This window comes from Gavia stellata, chromosome 9 (assembly GCF_030936135.1).
Source record: "Gavia stellata isolate bGavSte3 chromosome 9, bGavSte3.hap2, whole genome shotgun sequence".
NCBI lineage: Eukaryota > Metazoa > Chordata > Aves > Gaviiformes > Gaviidae > Gavia > Gavia stellata.
This window is the reverse complement of record NC_082602.1, coordinates 28,771,766-28,791,503: the sequence shown is the minus strand read 5'-3', so window position 1 is coordinate 28,791,503 and position 19,738 is coordinate 28,771,766. Positions and strand designations below refer to the sequence as shown.

The 19,738-nt window shown below is 42.5% G+C and overlaps 1 protein-coding gene across 1 annotated transcript in view; it reads left to right on the top strand.

The window, feature by feature from the left end:
• LOC104258436 (VPS10 domain-containing receptor SorCS1-like) overlaps positions 1-19,738 on the top strand; it is a 304,871-nt gene that overhangs the window by 261,529 nt on the left and 23,604 nt on the right. The window contains exons 18-20 of the mRNA XM_059820842.1: positions 293-464; positions 11,264-11,450; positions 18,263-18,396. Of these exons, the coding sequence (XP_059676825.1) occupies positions 293-464; positions 11,264-11,450; positions 18,263-18,396 (493 nt within the window). The remainder of the gene's footprint in view (positions 1-292; positions 465-11,263; positions 11,451-18,262; positions 18,397-19,738) is intronic.

Genomic DNA, 19,738 nt, shown 5'->3' with positions numbered 1-19,738 from the left:
AACATGTAACGTAGATCATCATATAATTTTATGTTTTAGGCAATTTATTAATATGTGGTATATAGGTGTGCTATGCAGGGAAATATTACATGCCATTAACAACAGTATTAACTACTTGTACGTTAGGCACATGTGGAATGCTTGGCTGAGATAAATGATAAAATATATTCGGGAATATGTTTTCTTCCAATCTCCTTAGCCTAAAGAAACCTCAAAAATGCCTCCCTGTTCCCAGTTAACCTTGTTAGGCTCCCTGTCAGCATCTTGCACAGATTTCTCTTTTCCTTTGCAGATACCGGAAAGTTGTTTCTAATAACTGCACGGATGGTGTGAGAGAACGGTACACAGCAAAACCACAGCAATGTCCTGGCAAAGCCCCCCAGGGCCTTCGCATAATCACATCTGATGGCAAACTGACAGCCGAGCAAGGACACAATGTCACTTTCCTGGTGCAGCTGGAAGAGGTAGGCTCTATTTTTATGTTGCATCCCAGGCCCCATGGGTTTGAGTCTGATTCATGCTAGACAAAGTTTGTAAAGTGGTGAAGAGATGAACCGAGAGAGTGTGGGATAAAGCCAGTCAGCTCCACCATGTAGCTGGGGTGGAGTATGCTCAAAAAGGTAATGGATGATGTATGGAGGTGATGAGACTGACAGTGTATTGTGTTGCATAGGGTAATGGCTGGGAGAAGTTGATAAAAACCAGGAACTGGTTTGGTTTGGGAATTTCACAGAAAAACTGGGGAGTTTAGGTGTGAATCCTAAACCCTAGCCTTAGCTTTGCTTTTGACTACTTGCTGTGTTTGAAACTGAATTTCCATTTTTACTTGCCACTGACTTTCAACCAAACATGGCTAAAAGTACACGTGCGGATCTCTCCCCATTGCACAAGTTGGTACATATCGTTTAGGCATTTGTGGATGAAATCTCAAGATGTCAGCAGCAGCATTAAGTCTGAAATTGATTGCAAATGTGAAGCTGATTCAGACTGATTAGAGCCTGCATTTTTGTTGCATCTGTAACTTAACTTGATATTCCACTGTTCTGCTCCCTCCATTTCTGAATCCTTAGGAAAAAATGTTTAAAATCTTTTTGCCTGTTTTTTTTTCCTCAGCACTTCTTTATCTATGTTTAATTGTAGGCTATCAAATAATAACATTCACAAAGTAACTATTTTCTCTTTTTCTCTAATCCAGTTTGATTTCTTTAAACTCCTACCCTTTTTCCTGGGTAGCTAGCCAATAAATCCTAAACCAGCTATGCTTTTACACTAAGGCACAACGTACATCCCTTTACAGCTTAGGGTATTCATGGAAATTACTTCTGACTCTCTCTACAGTAAATGTCATCTGTAGCAAGGAGAGAGAAATGAGGATAACCTCTGGAGCTGAGTTTTGTAGGGGAGGTGTTGGGTTTTTTACATCTCTATTATTGATGCTTTCCCCAGCAAACAGGTGTCCTGATTTGTAAAGGCAATAACATAATAAATCATATCTAACCTGAAGCAGTTGTTTGACCTGAATGTTCATTTTCTCCACATTGTGCTCACTTTATTTCAGTAGCAACAGTCATACGACATTGCTACTGTAGATGCTGTCATAACAGTATAAACGTATGATTTCATGTGGATATATTATTGATTTCTGTGTTTAAAGACGAAGAATAAAAAGTTCAAAACAAGATTCAAAGTCTTCAGGCTTTTAAAAAAATTATAACAAAAAAATCAAGAAGTTGTTATATACCCCCAAAAATGTGTTCATTGCATCGCCTTTCTATTCTCAGCAAAGTTTTAAAACATTGAGAGAAGGAGATGGGTAATCTGAGAAGTCAGTCACAAAACTACCAGAGAATTATGCCAATAGTCAGAGGGAGACACAATCACTCAGGGCAAATGTCCTGCCGTTCCATCTCTGAGCGTTTGAATTCACACATCCTGTAAGAATGCCCTGACCACTCTGTTATACAGGATCTCCTGTGAATCGTTCTGTCTTTTCTGTTGATTCTGATCTTTTTTGATAACCCTGCTTCAGTTTTCACCAGAGTCTGAAAGCAACACCTTCTCCATTAGGAGATGGAGTCTTTCTCACGCTGTGTTTCAGGGAGTACATAAAGCATATTTTGATGAGCGAGTCAGCTTCTGAGGAGAACTAAAAGGGGGCCTTGTTTCAGTATGTCTGATAAGGAAGAGGTTAGGAATTGCTCTGAGGGCTAAAACAGTATTGATCAACCTCCAGTCTTTCTTATTACTCTCCCTGCTAGATGAATCTTGACCTCCTGCTCCTAGATTTGTCGATAGAGAGTTTACAGAGCAACCAGCAAAACTTTTGGGTGAATTTGACCCATCTTATAGTGACTTTGGGCTGATGTTGCAGCAAAAGAAATATTCAACAAAGAAGAAGATTTGCCCAGCTATACGCAAGCTATCAGAGAATAAACTGTGGTTATAGCAACATAATTATATATACACTAAAGCATTTCCCGAATTAGCTGTTTCAGTAACAAAAATCACAGTACTCACTAGAAAAGTTAAACAACCCAGCAAAAGAACAACCACCCTTTTATATAATAGATATTGATTTCACAGAATCACAGAATAATTGAGGTTGGAAGGGATCTCTGGAGTTTAGTCCAACGCCACTTCTCAAAAGGAAATTTCTTTCCCTTGCAAATAAGGCACAAGTATCACAAAACAAGAACTTGCCATTTTCTGTTTAGTTTTGCCCTGCACAGGTATACAGCATAGTACAATCCAGGATGTTCAGCATCCACAAAATCTGTGCCACTCCATTTTTGCTGAAGAGAAGGCACCAGGCAAGTTGAGAAGGCACCAGGCAAGTTAAAAAGGCTGGATATGTCTGTGTAGGGATGTGTGGTTTTTCCTAATGGCATAAGAAGAAAGTGTGTCCTATTCAACCCTTGCCCCCCCTGGAATGGTTGTCAATGTTTTTAAGTGCTTCACCTTGGTGGGGACTCTTCCTTTCGTTTGTGTCACAGTTAATACCTTTTAGGATGGAAAAAACAACAGCAGCCTTTGCTTATGTTGTAGTCCCTTTGCATCTTAACATCTCCTATATCCCTCTGAGGCAGTTTGTTTGAAGCCTTCAGATCTGCAGAGCTGTTCCATACACTGCAGCCTCCCAGCTCTCTTTCTTCATGCCTATATTCCCCTTGACCTGCAGGAAAAGAAGAAGATAAGAAGCTGAGTGAGCCAAGGTACTAGAGTTCATTTGAGGTTTGTACTCCTATTATCTTTCCAGGGATTTCTGCTCCACCTAAGGACCCACCTGGGTCTGCAAAGAAGAACAGACTGCAGAGGCAGGCTCACTGGAGGCCCTGAAAAGTCACTGCATCTCTGTAGTGGAGAGGTTTGCTAAAAGGGGAGGGGAAGGCAAATGGCGGCAGTAAAAATCTGTTTTCATTCAGGTGTGGGATTCAGGGGCAGGAACCACAGTGCAGGGGTTTCTTCTAAAGCTTGCTTGTGCCTGTGGTGATGCTGAGGGCTGGGACTGTGTCATTCTCACAATGACACAATGTCAGTAAGATATCTGAAGAGACAAACAAGGAAAAGACATTCAGAAGTGTTCTGTTATTGAAGAAGACACAAAAGGAAAATAACCACTGAAGTCTGTGCAAGTGAAGAGGGGGCAGGCACCAAAAACAGCAGTGTAGAGCATTGCTGATTTCTGAGAGCTGGGATTCTGGCCCAGTTTCTCTAACCCTGACTCACATGAAATTTTCTTGTGAAGCATTTATATCTGGCAGCATATAAATATCATTAAAAGCTAAAACAACCAATGTACGAATGCTTTCCAAAGTGGTCTAATTTTCCTGTCACCTTTTAGGATTGCTGTATGACTTCTTAAGAACTGTTTGCAAAGTCACCTTGCACTTAATATCTTTGGTCCTATTATTGGAAAGGTTTGTCCAGGTTAGTTCTCCTATTAATCTGAGTATAATCATCATGATATACTTACTGGGTGACAACAGCCAGGAAACATCAATATTTCCTTTTATAATTAGCGTATGTCCCATTGTACGAAGCATTATGGAAGTTTTTAATAAGCAGAGCACCATACTTACGCTGGTAATTTTGCCCTTAAATTTCCATTGAGCTAAGCAGAATAACAGCATCTCTGTCAATAAATGGCAGCACAGGAGAAATCTAGTTATGCTTAAAAGCAAATTTTCCTACTGTCTCAAAAGGCTGCCAGTTTAAAGGTTAATCCTTTGCCCTGGCCTGGGCTGTATGCACAGACCCATGGGTGGTACCTCTCACACTGCAGCGTTCAACAACAGAGTTGTTTCTCAGCCTAAACAACTTGAATCCTTACTTTATTTTTGCACAGCAACAAAAGAAACCCCAAACCAAAAATTACAAAGCCATTTTCCTACTGAAGTTCTTCAATCCAGTGTCCCTGACATATTTTGCTGCTCTGTTGTAGAAAATAGAGGAATTTTATTAAGAGGGTGTTGCTTCTGCATGCCTTCCTCATCACATGGTCATGTAGGTCTCTTGCCTGTCACAAACACAATTGTTATTTGTGTGTTTGAGTTATTTATATGAACATCAGACACTTGTGCTTGCTGTACTGCTTCAGCAGAGACACTGAAAGCTGCAGCCTCCAGAACAATGCTATTCAACACAATGGCTTTCAGACTTGTTTCATCTGATTGCTCATACATCTTTGCTGCAGAAATGGATGGTAAAGACATTCAGGGCAGAAATGTTCAGGGCTTTGGCTGTTTCATTACAGATAATTCGCAGAGAAACTGCCTCCTCTAATTTATTTTTTATCTTGATAAAATGACAGCCAAAAGTCTTTGACATTCCAGGTCTGCCTCCGTTCTCACTTGACAAAGTCACTCCACTGGGAGTAGATTTTGGCTTGCTTTTGAATACTTACTGCTGCTATATGATGTTTGGATTAGACAAATGTGTGGGGAAAGTTCGTTTGTTCCTACAATTCAGGCCATGGGCTAGAATTCAGGCAATCTGAACTCGTTCCTGAACCACTCTGAGCTCTTTCTGTGTGACCTTGAGTAAGAAACTTAATCTTTCTGGTTTTCTATTCCCTTATTTGAAAGTAGAGCTTTGCTTTCTCCCTGATGCCCTCCATGCCTTTCATTTATGTGCTAAATGCTCATCAGGCCAGAGAACTCTCTCTTACCATGTGAATATACAAATGGAGCCCTGAATTTCCTAAAGACCACTATGGTTTTCTGTAATGACAATGTTAATAAATGGCTGTACAAGGTACGTTGAGTCTCAGGTACATTTAATGAGCTTGGGGACCCTGCTTGGGGGACAATATCATTAGCATTTCCCACCTCAGCACTGTTGTTTGGTGCAATTCAGAATTCAACTCAGCTGAAGTCTCTGGAGATGAGCTTAGCATTAGGATTGTTTTGATTGTTGATGTACCCAAATTAAAGATGCAAAGCTAGTAGTACTTAAAAGCATAGTCTGTATTTTTTCATGGTATCCTACTGTATTCCCTCTTTTGAGGGAACTAACAAACACAAGTTTGTTGGTAATGATTACAAAAACATGAAACCTTCATCCTAACTTTCAAAGCACATGCTGAATCACAGCTGTTGATCTTACTAACCACCACCACATTCCTGTTAATAACACACAGACGAAAGATCAGTACATCCCCTCCCCCATACCACTGTCATCTGAATTACAAATGCGTTTTCTGTGTTACTGATGATGACAAGCTGGTTGGGAGAAATCAGCGCCTTTCATACATTTTTAAATTCACTGCTGAAATTCCATGAAAATGTATGAAAGTTGACCTCGCCTTCATGATGACACACAGCACTACAGTCTTCTAATGCACCTCTAGTCACACAAGTTGAATTATTCTGCATAATCCTGAGAGGCTATACTTACTGATCCCTGTGGAGCACAGAAGATCTAGTCCGGTAGAAAAAGTTCATAGCTGAGTTGAGCTGGCACAACTGGCAGTCAGAATGAATGATTTGATTAATACAGTTAACTGTTTTGGTGTAGAAAAAGAAGCACATGTGAAAAATATCAAGCTATTTGCTCTGATAAAAGACATGTTTCTATGCAGTTTCTGATTTTCAGTTAAGAGCATCTCTCTGAAAGCAGGAAGTTACACAGGAAAGCATATTTTTCAGTACTTGATCAAGTTGGAGTTGAATATCTGTTTAAAATTAAGCATATGCTTTAAACAGACTAAAGGTATCCCATGCATAATATTCAGTTGCAATGGAAATATCTTTGATGGATGTTTTCTGATGGTGACAGGAAAATGCCAAAGAGGGAAAATAGTTAATCTAAAGAAAGCACAAAACATTAATCCATGAAGACAATCCAACAACAGCAGTGTCTGTCTCTTGCAAGGGATAATTAAATCCATTATCAATATCTGTAAGGAAGATGCACAAGCCAGTGCATAATTGAAGACTTAAAAATTAAATCTGAAACATGGGAGCCAAAATGAAAAACCTTGAACTGTGTTTCATTGTTTTAATACTTCCATTTAGATACAAATACTGGAACTCAATAAAGAAAATTTATTATTACAACCTTCCAGGCAAGATTCAGATGGAGCGTTTGAGAGAGAATCCTGCTAGGTGGGTCTCACATCTCACATACACCAAAATACTGAGAGCTGCATAAAAGTAATCAAAATGTAAAAAAATTGCTGCAAACTGTGTGGGCTGTTTCTTAATATAACCTGAGGCTGGAAGGTTCACAAAGTTTTTTGGCAGCATCTAGGTCTTGCGTATGCTCTAGACTTTCATTCTTCTGGCAAGATACAGGAAAAATGTGCATTTGGCTTGGGGGGGGTGGGGAGAGGAAGGAGGGAGGGGAATCTTTTGTTTATGCTTGGAACCCCCCTAGACATTTAATGAGAAAATCCCTTAGAAAACAGTAAATCTCTGATTTACATTTTGGTATCAAAGGTTGTATAGGTAAAGGGCATAATATGGGGCCTTGGGAAACATGTTTTTAATTCCCATGGCTACTTTTCAGGCTAAAATGAATACTCACGTGCGTAAAGCTCAGCATATGCTAAAGTCTTTCGCTGGACTAAAGCCTTTATCAAGATTGCAGTGTACTTCTTCAGGTTATAGCCAACCTTGTGCATATTGCATAAACCTATTACAAGGTAAAAAAAATCCATCAAAAGTGCTTTCATTTTTTCCGCTATTGTAATTGATAGCTGACTAGTGTGTTTAAAATACAGCACCTGAATGCAGAGATATCACTACAAGCAGCCAACCTGGAAAATTTCTCCCTTGATGCCTAAGAGCCCTGGCATTACAGCCCTCTTACAATGAAGGCAGAGAGGCTGCCCAAAGATAGCTCGGTGCTGATTGCAGCCAAGTGCTTTGCTATGGCTGCAGAAGTAATGCAGGGAGTTTTGTGTCTGCCTTAATTGAGCTAAAAGCTTCAGAAAACCCCTGTCATGTAGTATTGAACTTGTCAAGATGACAAGGAGATGCTGGAAAAAGCAACAGGAGAGATTTTTGCAAGATGTATGTATATGCATCAAATTGTTGCAAAACAAAACTTCTCTTGGTAAAACAGTCACTTGCAAATGGCTCTGGAGATCTGCCTGAGACAGAGACAGCTGGAGCTGATGTAGATCGGGTGTGGGCTGTATGGGAAACGTTTTGATTTTGGCTCACCTGCTTTCTCTTCCTGTCTTATTCTGCCTGTGCTCTTACCTGGCACAGATAAAACATTAGAACAAGTCAAAATGCAGTCTGTTTTCCTGACTTTTTTCTCTCCCGTCCTAAGCTAGAATTTTAAATGTCAGCTTTTCAAAACGTGGCATTTTCAGAGAAGTGTTATAGCCTGGATCTTACTGAATGGAAAATGTATTTCCAGTTCAAAGGGTTTTAAAGCAAAACAGAAAAGGCCAAGACAAATGAAAAAGACTGGGGGAACAGGAGCTGAAGCTCTTCTCCAATTAGATTTTCAGATGCCTCTGTCAGCATCTTTTGTCCCTAGGGAATTTGGAAGAAAAATTGAGATCTAAATCTTGCATGCCTTGGAAATGGCTCCCTTTCCTGGCAGCACCTGTAGACACCAAGGCTATGGAGAAAATGAAGATGAGAAAAAACACTCGTTAGAGCACAAATTTTGACACTTGCAGAAACAGGGCTGTTCTAAAATGCTGTCACCCTTTTCATCTTCCTCTGCTACCTCAAATACACAGAGGAAGATACCTCGACCTGAAATATACTTCAACTGCATAACCTCAAATATACTCAGAGATGATAAAGCCAGCAGAGTCACTATGGTGGTGCAGTTTTAACCATGTGAATAGCTTTTGTCCCAGCAGTATGGCTTTACTGAAAAATGTTCAAAGACATCATCTCTTTTTTAGTAACAAAACATAACTAAAACCCAGTGATGATGGATGTAGGGGAATTGGGAGAGCATCTAAGGGTACTTCAGTGATCTCTGTCTTTGGTCCAAATCCAGCACCGTGCTTGAGTCAATACATTCCCCCTCTGAAAGGGGTTCAGAGCTGAGGAGCTCATGTATGCTCACTTCTGTCTGTGGAGGCATATCCCATTTGATGCCTTCTGTTGGCTCGGTCAGTGAGGAGTGCCCAAGCCACTGTATCATGTTTGAAACTGCACATCTTCTTTCAAATAACTCATCTCAATGAAGGACATAACTCCATAGTTAAGAGCATTGCCTGTGTTCCTAATGGCTCTTCATAAGGACTGGCATGATCCCCGTAGTTTGATCCTCTGCGTAACACAGGTAGGAGCCCTTGCCTTGGTGATCTGTGTCTCAAAGAAGAACATAAGCATGTGCTTAAACTTCTAGTAAAGCATCCAATGGAGCATTTGCCAAGAGCTTTGCTGAATGGAGGCCTTAGTAGTTTGCATTGCTCAAGCACTTTTCTCAGGTTTGACAACATGTCACTGAAAACTCCAGATGTTACCAAGTTAATTACTAAGAAAAACTTAGTTAAGCACTACCCAAGGGCAACCTTAAGCTGGGTTAACATGCAAGATCCCCGTGTTTCTTTCTAAAAGGATATTCAGGTTGACCTTCTCACTAATGTCTCAGCACCTCAGGGCTCCTTTGCACTTGCTGGTGTTCTCAAGAGGAGAACAGGGAGTTGCTGTTTGTACCTTTGAGACACCAGGAGGGAAATGGCATGAGGTATCTGTACGAATCCCTAGACATATGCCTCTGTCAAGGGACGTCCTTCCCCTGCCACACCTTCAGTCTGGGATCCTCCAGACAGAGCAACACAGTTATTTTTCTCTCATCCATTTGGAAGCAACTGAACTTCCAGCAGGGTGCCAGGGCAGTGCAACGACTACAACTTCAGCCTGTAAAAAGAGAGCATCTGGGAAAATTTGTCTCTCTTGCCATCCCCAGGTATAGCTCTGCTCTTCCTGCTTTCCATTCAGGCAAGCCTCCACTATTTCTGCCTTCACAACAAGTTATAAAAACACTGAGAGAACATGAGGAATATAAAGCTTATGTTACAATTCCCTTCCATACTCACACACACGCACATTTCTTTTTCTGATGTGGAAACCTGCCTGATGCCAACTGTTTACACGAGTACCTTTCATTCCAGTTGGGTATCCGGAAGACTGTTTGTCTCTCAAGGGAAAAGAAAAACAAGAAAACAAAAAAAAAAAAAAAGGAAAAGGAAACCAAACCAAAGTAAATTAAATGTCCTTTCGGCCAATTTTATGAACTGCCCTCAGCTATTAATTTACTGGCATTCTTCCAGAGAGTGGCAGCTGCTTCAGCGCGCCAGGCTGTGGAGCGAGCTGCTCCATGGCAACAGCCAGCAAGCGTGAACATACCCAGCATAACCATCATGCAGAGCCACTGAGGGGGACTTTCAAAAGGAGCAAGAATGCTTGAAGTTAAGACAAGGTACTGCATCTTACCTGAAAGGGAGAGGATCTATAGCAGCCACAGTTGTTATAGAGGTCAGTGTAGGCTGTGTAACTATTTGGCTGTCAGAAACTGCCCTTACCATAGGCATATCACTGCCTCGTGATACGAGAAATCTTACAGACATTTCTGGTGTGTGAGACATAGGTTATAGAGAATTTTTTGTATACAAGCGTGACTCACTTCTCTGTCTTTTAAACAGACTTGCAACAAAACAATTGCTTTTCATCTGTAAAGCAGAATAAGGAAATGACATCACTCCCCTCTTTTGGGTTTTAAAAGCCTTTTAGGGCTGGGTGACTCTGATGTTGAATTTGATAAATCTGCATACACCAGGCTGGAATTCAGTTTCAGGAGTGGAAGATTAAAACCTGTCTTAAGATTGTTTCACATTAGCAGATGCCTGTTCTGGTATGAATAATACAGATCCCTGACATCCTTGGCTTTTGCTTTGTGGTGGGGTGTTTTTGTTTGTGGGGTGGTTTTTTTTGTTTCCCAACTGTGATTTTTGTTTACTTGTTGTAATTTATTGTAACAATTCTGAAATGTGCTAGGTTAGCAGCCCAAGAGACTAATGTCACAAAGTGGCAGTCTGAGTTATACCACAAACCCACTCTGATGGGATTATCTCTAGGCAGGAGAAGAGTTTAATCAGCTCTGCCAATTTGTTAGCCCTTCCGTTCTGAGGCAGGCACAAAGGGTCCCACTTAGTGTCAGCAGTGTTGGTAGCTGTTCCGAAATAAATACAAATCCAGCTCATTTTAAATCAGGCCACTGAGCAAGTCATAAACTGCTGTAAGCTGTCATTATCATGTGAGGCTGAAGCGGTTCTTTTGACACCCCACCACTTTGATACAGTTGACCCTTCCCTGAGGACTTCTCAGTTTTATCTTTCTGCTTTTTATGGCTTTAAATACAGAAGCTCACAATGTAGGTTGTTCCAAAGACTCCTGAGGCAATCTCAGTAGCTACCCATGTCCTGAGCGCTTGCTGAGATGAGCACTATTCCACACTACAGCCCTGCACTTCACTATAAGGAAACCCAGGGGAAAGAGCCAGTATATTTTCCAGAAGATCCCCTAGTCCCCTGGCGATTAGGAAAGCAGGGCTACAGCACACACCTTGGAGGACACCTCCTTCCAGTAAAGCTGAGTCAGCCTCAAGAGGGGGGGCACTTTCTCTCCACTGACTACTGAGCAAGTTGATGAAGTGACCACCTTTCCTCTGGTAACATCAGACCTTGTGACGATCCTCCAGTTGTGGTCTATGTCATCCCACTGACACAGTCTTTCTCAAAAAAAGCAGAGCCTATTCTGACCCTTTCTCTTTTCTATCATCACAGGGAGACCTCCAGAGATCCCTCATTCAGGTGGATTTTGGAGACGGCATTGCTGTGTCGTATGCCAATCTCAGCTCAACAGAAGATGGGATCAAGCACATCTACCAGAATGTGGGTATATTCCGAGTGACCGTGCTGGTGGAAAACAGCCTGGGATCTGACAATGCTGTCCTCTACCTGCATGTAACATGTATGTATGTCCTTAGAGATGACATTTGGGGTTTTGCAGCTGGGAGCGGAGTGATTGGATATGATGAGTGTTTGTCTGTCCTTCAGCAGAGGACTCCAGACTGAGAGGAGCCACAAGCAATAGTGACATTTGCTTTTTAAACCGTGTTCAGCCTCTAATTTTGGGTAGTCTAATTTGGGACACCACAAAGGAGTGTCCAGCCCTTTCTGAAATGCACCTTCATTAGCGTGTTTACACTTCTGGAAAAACAAAGACATCCAGGATCTTTAACCACTTTTAAAAGCCTTGACTTTTACTCTGTACATGTGTTTTACCCTCTAATGAAATACAACCACATCTGGGATGGAAACCAGTGCATTTCAGTCTTTCTGTTGTCATAGGAACCAAAATCTTGATGTTAAAGAGTACTACAAGAAAAAATGTTATATTCACATTGCTCTTCTGCTGTTCTTTTTAACCTTTTTATATTTCAGCTGTCTCTGGTTTACAGCTGAAATGTTGTCCTTGCATAAAACCAGTAATGTGTTCTTTCATATTTATTCTAGCACATGGTTATGAACCCAAAAGGTCAACCTATTATTGAAATTTTGTAACATCCCTAATGGATTTTTTTGGGGGCAATAATTTTCTTTACACAGTGGGGTTTTTTTGTTGATTATTCATGTTTTCAACTGTGTGCCTCTGTGCCAGATTTACTGAAAAAAAGGAAATTCCAAAACTTAAAGTTATGGTTACAGAAATACCACTTACCCTCTACCAAATTAACTCCATATATTGTCTAGATAACTTAGCACATTCCATATACTTTAGCTCTAGTTTTGGAGTTACTTCATACAGCATGAAAGCAGCTGCCTCTTCAGGGGAAGAGGGCAGCTCTTTAATGGTGCACCGTCATATCAACAGATGGGAGTGGTGGGAGGTATAGCTGTGGGAGATAGGACATTCGTGAGGGAGCACTAGAAAAGCAGGAGCAAATATCTCCCTGAATGCCTCCCTTCAAAAAGACCTTTGGTTCATGATCATAGTGTACCATTTATGATTCCCTAACCTGATAGTTCCCAGTCTGAGGCAAACTTTTATGTCACATAATCCTTCAGTACACCACATGTTTGAAAAACTCATAATACCTTGCAAAAATAACTGTGCTCATAAATTAGCTTATTGTGAAGCTCAGGATTTTGATTTGAGGGCTTAGCCTATATCACTCCTGTGCTGAGGCACTGGTGCATCAAGGTAAATTCTCAGCTTTTAGACGGCTACTGATTAATATTTTTTTTTAGTTATTTAAGTATCACCCTAAGTAGGTAGAGGGGTAGAGAAAAGAACCTCTGCTCAGAATAGATATTTACACACTTTTGTGTAATTTCTTTCGTTCTGGAGTCATATTCTAGTTTGGTTCCCTGTGTGTACTTGGGTAATTATCACAGGAGCTGCTGCAGGCTCAGAATACAGAAATCCCCCTCCCACTGCTGCTGGTTATGAAAGTCAGCTCAACAGGAGCCGTGGTCTTTTTTTTTTTTTTTTTTTTTACGCTTTGTAAAGGTCATTGGAAACAAATGGAGAAGTGTTTTGGTGGTTGATATTTCGAAGGAGGTTCTGACAGCCTCATGCAAGCAGGTTTTGTAATCATTTGCTGTTTGACAAGAGATGATTCCATGGGGACCACTGCACACCCTCAGCCTATCTGCGAAGTAATGAGGCCACGTGAAGCAAGGACTACTTTCTCATGCAACAACCACAAAATGGAAGGAGAAGGCAGGTGTCCAGCCTTCAGTCTCACTCACAGCAGCTTTCTGGCTTATAGCTGTTTTAATCCATTTTCTTGAGACATTGAAGCATTTTGATTGTTTTAGCAGTACAAGAAAGAAAAAATACTCATATATGTTCATGTGACTTAGCAGCTGATACTGTATGTTTCTGTGTTGTGTGTAAGTAATGCCAGCATGATGTGTGTAAGTAATGCCAGCACTGCGTGATCATTGTAGCCAGGCCCAGATTATACATGCCTGACCCCCTGGAGAAGTGACATCTCTAAGGGATATTGTCCTACTTTTCTCTACATGACAAGAATTAGGGACTTCAAAACAGGTTGCAGACCGAGCACGGTGCCACTCACACTAGCAATAGATTAGCTGAGGACAGAGATGTACAGTAAATCCAGTCCCCTCCAGAGCCTAACACCCAGATCCACAAAAGCTTCTAAATCCTATTTAAATGCTTGCATTGCCACTCAGCGCTCTGCTGAGTATTCTGCTTGGGGTGTATGAGCTTGGCCTGTAGGGAGTTTTGTAGAAATATCCACCCTTACCATAGACCCATGCAGTGTATTGCTAAGATCCACAGAAAAGCAGCGTGCAGCCTGAACATTCGGAGAGTTTTAGGAAGGGCTACTAACTGGGTGACCCCTTGTTAAGGGTTGATTTACATGAGCGTGTGCAGCCAGATCTGAGCCTTTCAACACCCTTCCCTAGCAGTGGCCAGCAGCCTTGCCGAGGGGAAAACTGCAGGCACTGAACCACAGCGCTTATGATCTCAAAGATCAGAGTAAAGCCTCTACCCGGTGCCCTCCTCATCCTGCTGCAGCCGTGGAGCCAGCGCACAGTAGCAGTGCCTTTGCTGCAGTTGGTCCAGGGATCCAGAAATGCAGGTTATTGTGAGGCAGGAGCGTTTTGGGGTGTACGGAAAGTAAATTGTACATAAACTGCTTCTCCAGCCAACAGGCTTGTCTCTGAACTGTCCTGACAGGTCAAAAATTTCCCCTGAAAACTCAGTTATGCATTCATCTGAATGCTTCAGAATGACATTACCTGCCTAAGTGAACCTTTTGAAAAGCTTCTCCCTTTCTCTTCTCTTGGGCTTTTACACCCTTTTTTTCCTGGGGCAGATGAAAGTCTGTAGTCTCCATGGCCCTGCATGAAGCTCGGAAATTAATTCTCTTGAAATCTCTTCAAACTTACCTGGGAGAAAGCAGTCTCCTACCAAGCTAAGGGCCTATCCAGAGTGAGCTATCCCCATCTGCTGGCCAGATAATAGTTCAGCATTTCAGCCACTTTGACCCATCAGCTATTTGCATAGAAATACTCAGGTGGAATTGGCTTGCTTGAGCCATTCTTTCCCGTTCTTTCCTAGCTGGCATATGGTGGAGGTCCAAGGAGGTGCTGGGCACTCTCTGCAGTGCAAGATAATGTGATATGTATTCAGAGCAGCTGTGCAGTTATGTTGGAGTGTATTAATTAGACTTTACATGGGCTCCATTGTCACTGCTATCACTGCATCCAGTGTTAGGAAACTTTTTCCTTTAGAGGGCTGTGCTGACATTGGGCATTTGGCGAATGTCCCAAAAGGATACCAGAGCTACAAAATATTTAGCCTGGGAAGCTGCTGTTTTTCAGGTCTCAGGGTCTTTCCGAGAGCAGGCACAGCCCGGTCACAGAAATGTGTCTGAGCAGGGGAATGCCATTAAAATCATAAGGGTGAAATTCTTGCTTCTCATTAATTTTCAAGAAGAGCATTGACTGCTGATTATAAAAAGAAAAATGAGCCATAGTCTGGTCTATAGCAGCTTTGGTTAGTCTGATCATGGATAATTCTTAATTGGGCTGCATCAGGTTAAGCAGCAGCTGTGTCTACATCCCAGAGAAATCTGCCTTTCAGTAACAAGTCAGGAACACTGGTCCTTGTTTATGCTGCCATTGTTTATACAGTCTGATTTGGGATAATTTTTCCACACGTCTCCCTCTCTGCCTATGTGTGCTGTGTAGGGGTACAGAGTGCTTGCTCCAAATGTGTGGTGTTCCTTTAGGTTGAAAAGCAAGGTCTAAGTGGTGATACATGCATGGGATATGTCCTGAAAAATCCTCTCGTGAAATATGTAAGATCTTCTAGCAATGTATCTCAACTCCATATGGACAATGCAATTGATCCTCCCAAGCTGTGGTCTCTGCTTCTCATCACTGGGGAGCCTGCAGATGTAGGACATGTAGATGTGGCCTTAATTTGTTTAAGAAACCCATGTTCCCATGTCATAGAATCATAGGATCGTAGAATGGTTTGGGTTGGAAGGGACCTTAAAGATCATCTAATTCCTATACCCCTGCCATGGGCAGGGACACCTTCCACTAGACCAGGTTGCTCAAAGCCCCATCCAACCTGGCCTTGAACACTTCCAGGGTTGGGGCATCCACAACTTCTCTAGGCAACCTCTTCCAGTGCCTCACCACCTTCATGGTGAAGAATTTCTTCCTAATATCTAATGTAAATCTACCCTCTTTCAGCTTAAAGCCATTATCCCTTGTCCTATCACCACATGCCCTTGTAAAAAGTCCCTCTCCAGCTTTCTTGTAGGCCCCCTTCAGGTACTGGAAGGTTGCTATAAAGTCTCCCCACAGCCATCTTCGTGGCCGTCCTCTGGACTCGCTCCAACAGGCCCATGTCTCTGAACTGTCCTCCTTATGTTGGGGGCCCCAGAGCTGAACGAGTACTCCAGGAGGGGTCTCATGAGAGCAGAGTAGAAGGGGAGAATCACCTCCCTCGACCTGCTGGTCATGCTTCTTTTGATGCCACCCAGGATACGGTTGGCTTTCTGGGCTACAAGCATGCATTGTCAGCTCACGTTGAGCTTCTCGTCAACCAACATCCCTAAGTCCTTCTCCTCAGGGCTGCTCTCAATCCATTCTCTGCCCAGCCTGTATTTGTGCTTCAGATTGCCCTGACCCATGTGCAGGACCTTGCACTTGGCCATGTTGAACTTCATGAGGTTTGCACAGGCCCACCTCTCAAGGCTGTCAGGGTCCCTCTGGATGGCATGCCTTCCCTCCAGCATGTCGACCGCACCACACAGCTTGGTGTCATCAGCAAACTTGCTGAAGGTGCACTCAATCCCACCGTCCATGTCACCGACAAAGATGTTAAACAGAGCCAGCCCCAATACTGACCCCTGAGGAACACCACTTGTCACTAGTGTCCACTTGGACATTCAGCCACTGACCGCAACTCTTTGACTATGACCATCCAGCCAATTCCTTATCCACTGAGTGGTCCATCTGTTAAATCCATGTCTCTCCAATTTAGAGACAAGGATGTTGTGTGGGACAGTGTCAAATGTTTTGCACAAGACCAGGTAGATGACATCAGTTGCTCTTCCCATATCCACCAACGTTGTAACCCTGTTGTAGAAGGCCACCAAATTTGTCAGGCACGATTTGCCCTTAGTGAAGCCAGGTTGGCCATCACCAGTCACCTCCTTGTTTTCCACGTGACTTAGCATAGTTTCCAGGAGGATTTGCTCCATGATCTTGCCGGGCACAGAGTTGAGACTGACTGGCCTGTAGTTCCCCAGGTCCCCAGGTCTTCCCTTTCTCCCTTTTTAAAAATGGGGGTTATGTTTCCCCTTTTCCAGTCGGTGGGAACTTCACTGAACTGACACGACTTCTCAAATATGATGGATAGTGGCTTAGCAACTTCATCCGCCAGTTCCCTTAGGACCCAGGGATGCATCTCGTCAGGTCCTGTGGACTTGTGCACTGTCAGGTTCCTTAGATAGTCTCAACCCTGGTCTTCTACTACAGTGGGCAGTTCTTCATTGTCCCAGTCCCTGCCTTTGCCTTCTGAGACTTGGGCTGTGTGGCTTGAGCATTTGCTAGTGAAGACTGAGGCAAAAAAGTTGTTGAATACCTCAGTCTTCTCCATATCCCGGATAACCACATCTCCCGTTTCCTTCTGGAGAGGGCCCACGTTTTCCCTAGTCTTCCTTTTATCACCAACATGCCTATAGAAGCTTTCCTTGTTGCCTTTGACGTCCCTGGCCAGATGCAATTCTATCAGGGCTTTAGCTTTCCTAACCTGATCCCTGGCTGCATGGACATTTTCTCTTTATTCCTCCCAGGCTATCTGTCCTTGCATTCCACCCTCTGTAGGCTTCCTTCTTGTGATTGAGTTTGTCCAGGAGCTCCTTGTTCATCCATGCAGGCCTCCTGGCGTTTTTGCCTGACTTCCTCTTTGTTGGGATGCATTGCTCCCGAGCTTGGAGGAGGTGATCCTTGAATATTAACCAGCTTTCTTGGGCCCCTCTTCCCTTCAGAAGAGGGGTCACCTGAGGTTTCTTTCTTTCTCTGTCACTCTCAGGACAATTGCTTTGTTCTCTAAGTGAACAGTCAGAACACATTTTAAAAAATAATTTATAGGACAAGATGTAACAACACAGGCCCATATGTCTGAAGAAGATGGGAAATGTGTAACCCTGGGCATAATGTCACTTGTCGAATGAATTATGTTCTGTTTATACTAAAGAAATAGAAGAGTGTATTGAGGAAAAGGAGGGAGTATAAGGTAACGTTAAAATGAAGACACTCACTGAATAGCTGCCTTCAGACAGTGTTTCTGCTGATGTAAATAAATACACCACTGCTGAAGTTGACCAAATTATAGCAGTTTGCATCAGCAGAGATGCTTCATGTCCACTGAAGCCATTTGTCCTGCACATTCTTATGTCTTCCCAGTGAAGGCCATATTCACATAATAGGGCTCTGCCCCTATTGTTTAACTTGTATATAATGTCCCTGAGTATAAGATGTTCATGCAGTAGAGAGTCCAAGTTTTCAGCTCCCGGTACTGGGTTTGCTCCTGTTTTATGAGAAACAGATTTAAGCTTGTGTCTTTAGAAATGGCACCAGGCCAAAACATGAACTGTCATGCCCAATGGTGATTTGAAGACTTCTCTCCTCTAAACCAATGGATATCCCCTCAGTTTCCTTCTCCCCCAGGCTGACATTTCAGAGGGAGGGAGGACTCATCTGCTGCTTCTTTCTCTGCAGGCCCCTTGGAACACGTTCACTTATCTCTACCATTCGTCACCACAAAGAACAAGGAGGTCAACGCCACAGCAGTACTGTGGCCAAGCCAAGTGGGAACGCTTACTTATGTCTGGTGGTTTGGGAACAACACAGAGGTTTGTATTCCCTACGATTTGAGATCAAAATAATCCTGGAGGAGCTCTCTGACTGAGGAGGGAGGGAAAGAGGGATCTAGGAATGCTTCTAAATAGTCACACACGCAAGAAAATTGTAAACCAGAGACCAAGAGACTAATGGTTCTTTGACATACCAACGATTAAATGTAAGAACTGCTTGTGTTTGTTGCTGTGACTTAGCTGTAGGGTTTATTGCCATTTCATGCAAATTGCCAATAGTTTTCTCCCTGCATTTACATCCAAGGTGGACGTAGTGAACCAAAATCTGGAAGAGTTTCTGGTGTGTTTTTCCCCATCTTCCTTTACTCAATAACAAGAAAAATATTTGGGGGTTTGGGTTTTTTTTTACAAAACTAACCTTTCAAACTGAAGCAGTTTTTATATCTGGAATTAACTTTACATAGCCCTAGAGTTTAAACCTCATTTCTCTGGTGACTAACAAGGGTAGAGACTGCTATCAGTTCTGTCCCTCCCCTTTAATATGTTGAGCCCAATCCTGAGCCCCCACACTCTATGCCAAACCACGTGTGCAAGAAGACCTTATTATCATGTGCTACCGGTGGATAAAATGGTTCCCAACACACCTCCCCTGCCTCTGGGCTCTGCTCAGATACCAGAACAGCATGCACCACATTCTGCTGCCTCTATGCTTGCAGTGTTGGTAAATCTGCATAGATATTATAACTGTTATTTTACATATCTTTGTGGCTGAAGTACACAGAGACCCTAATTAGTTTCTGGGGGGAGAGATTCTCATGGGTTTTGTAGAGCCAAGAGGGACCTTCAGCCACACATGGTTATATTCTGCATAATGCAGGTCAGAGGGTTTCATCAGTACTTTCTGCTTTATTTAACTCTTTGTGATTAAGGCAGAACCTGACTTTTTGTTGTTGTTAATAATGTCCCTCAGATGATGGAGAATTCACTGCTTCTCTTTCTTACCTTTTTCCCCAGCTATTTCCCCACAGCTAATTATCCTGAACATTAAACACATGCGCTATGTTTGTAGTCTGAGTTTATCTAGTTTCGGTTTCAAGCTGTTGGATCTTGTTACGCCTTTGTGTGTGCATTAAAGAACTCTCTGTACTATCAGAAATCTTCTCCCTCTAGAGGTACTTACAGGCTGTGATTGTCACCTTTTAACCTTCTCTCTGATCTGCTAAGCTCATAAGTGATCAGAGTTGGTCTAACTCTGTTCTCATTGAAGTGAGAGTTTTACTATGGACTACAATGGGAACAGAGCTTGACTTAATACTGGGTGCTTGAAGATCTCACCCAGGGTTCATTAATAGGCGAAAACCGAAGTTAGGGCAGAGACTGC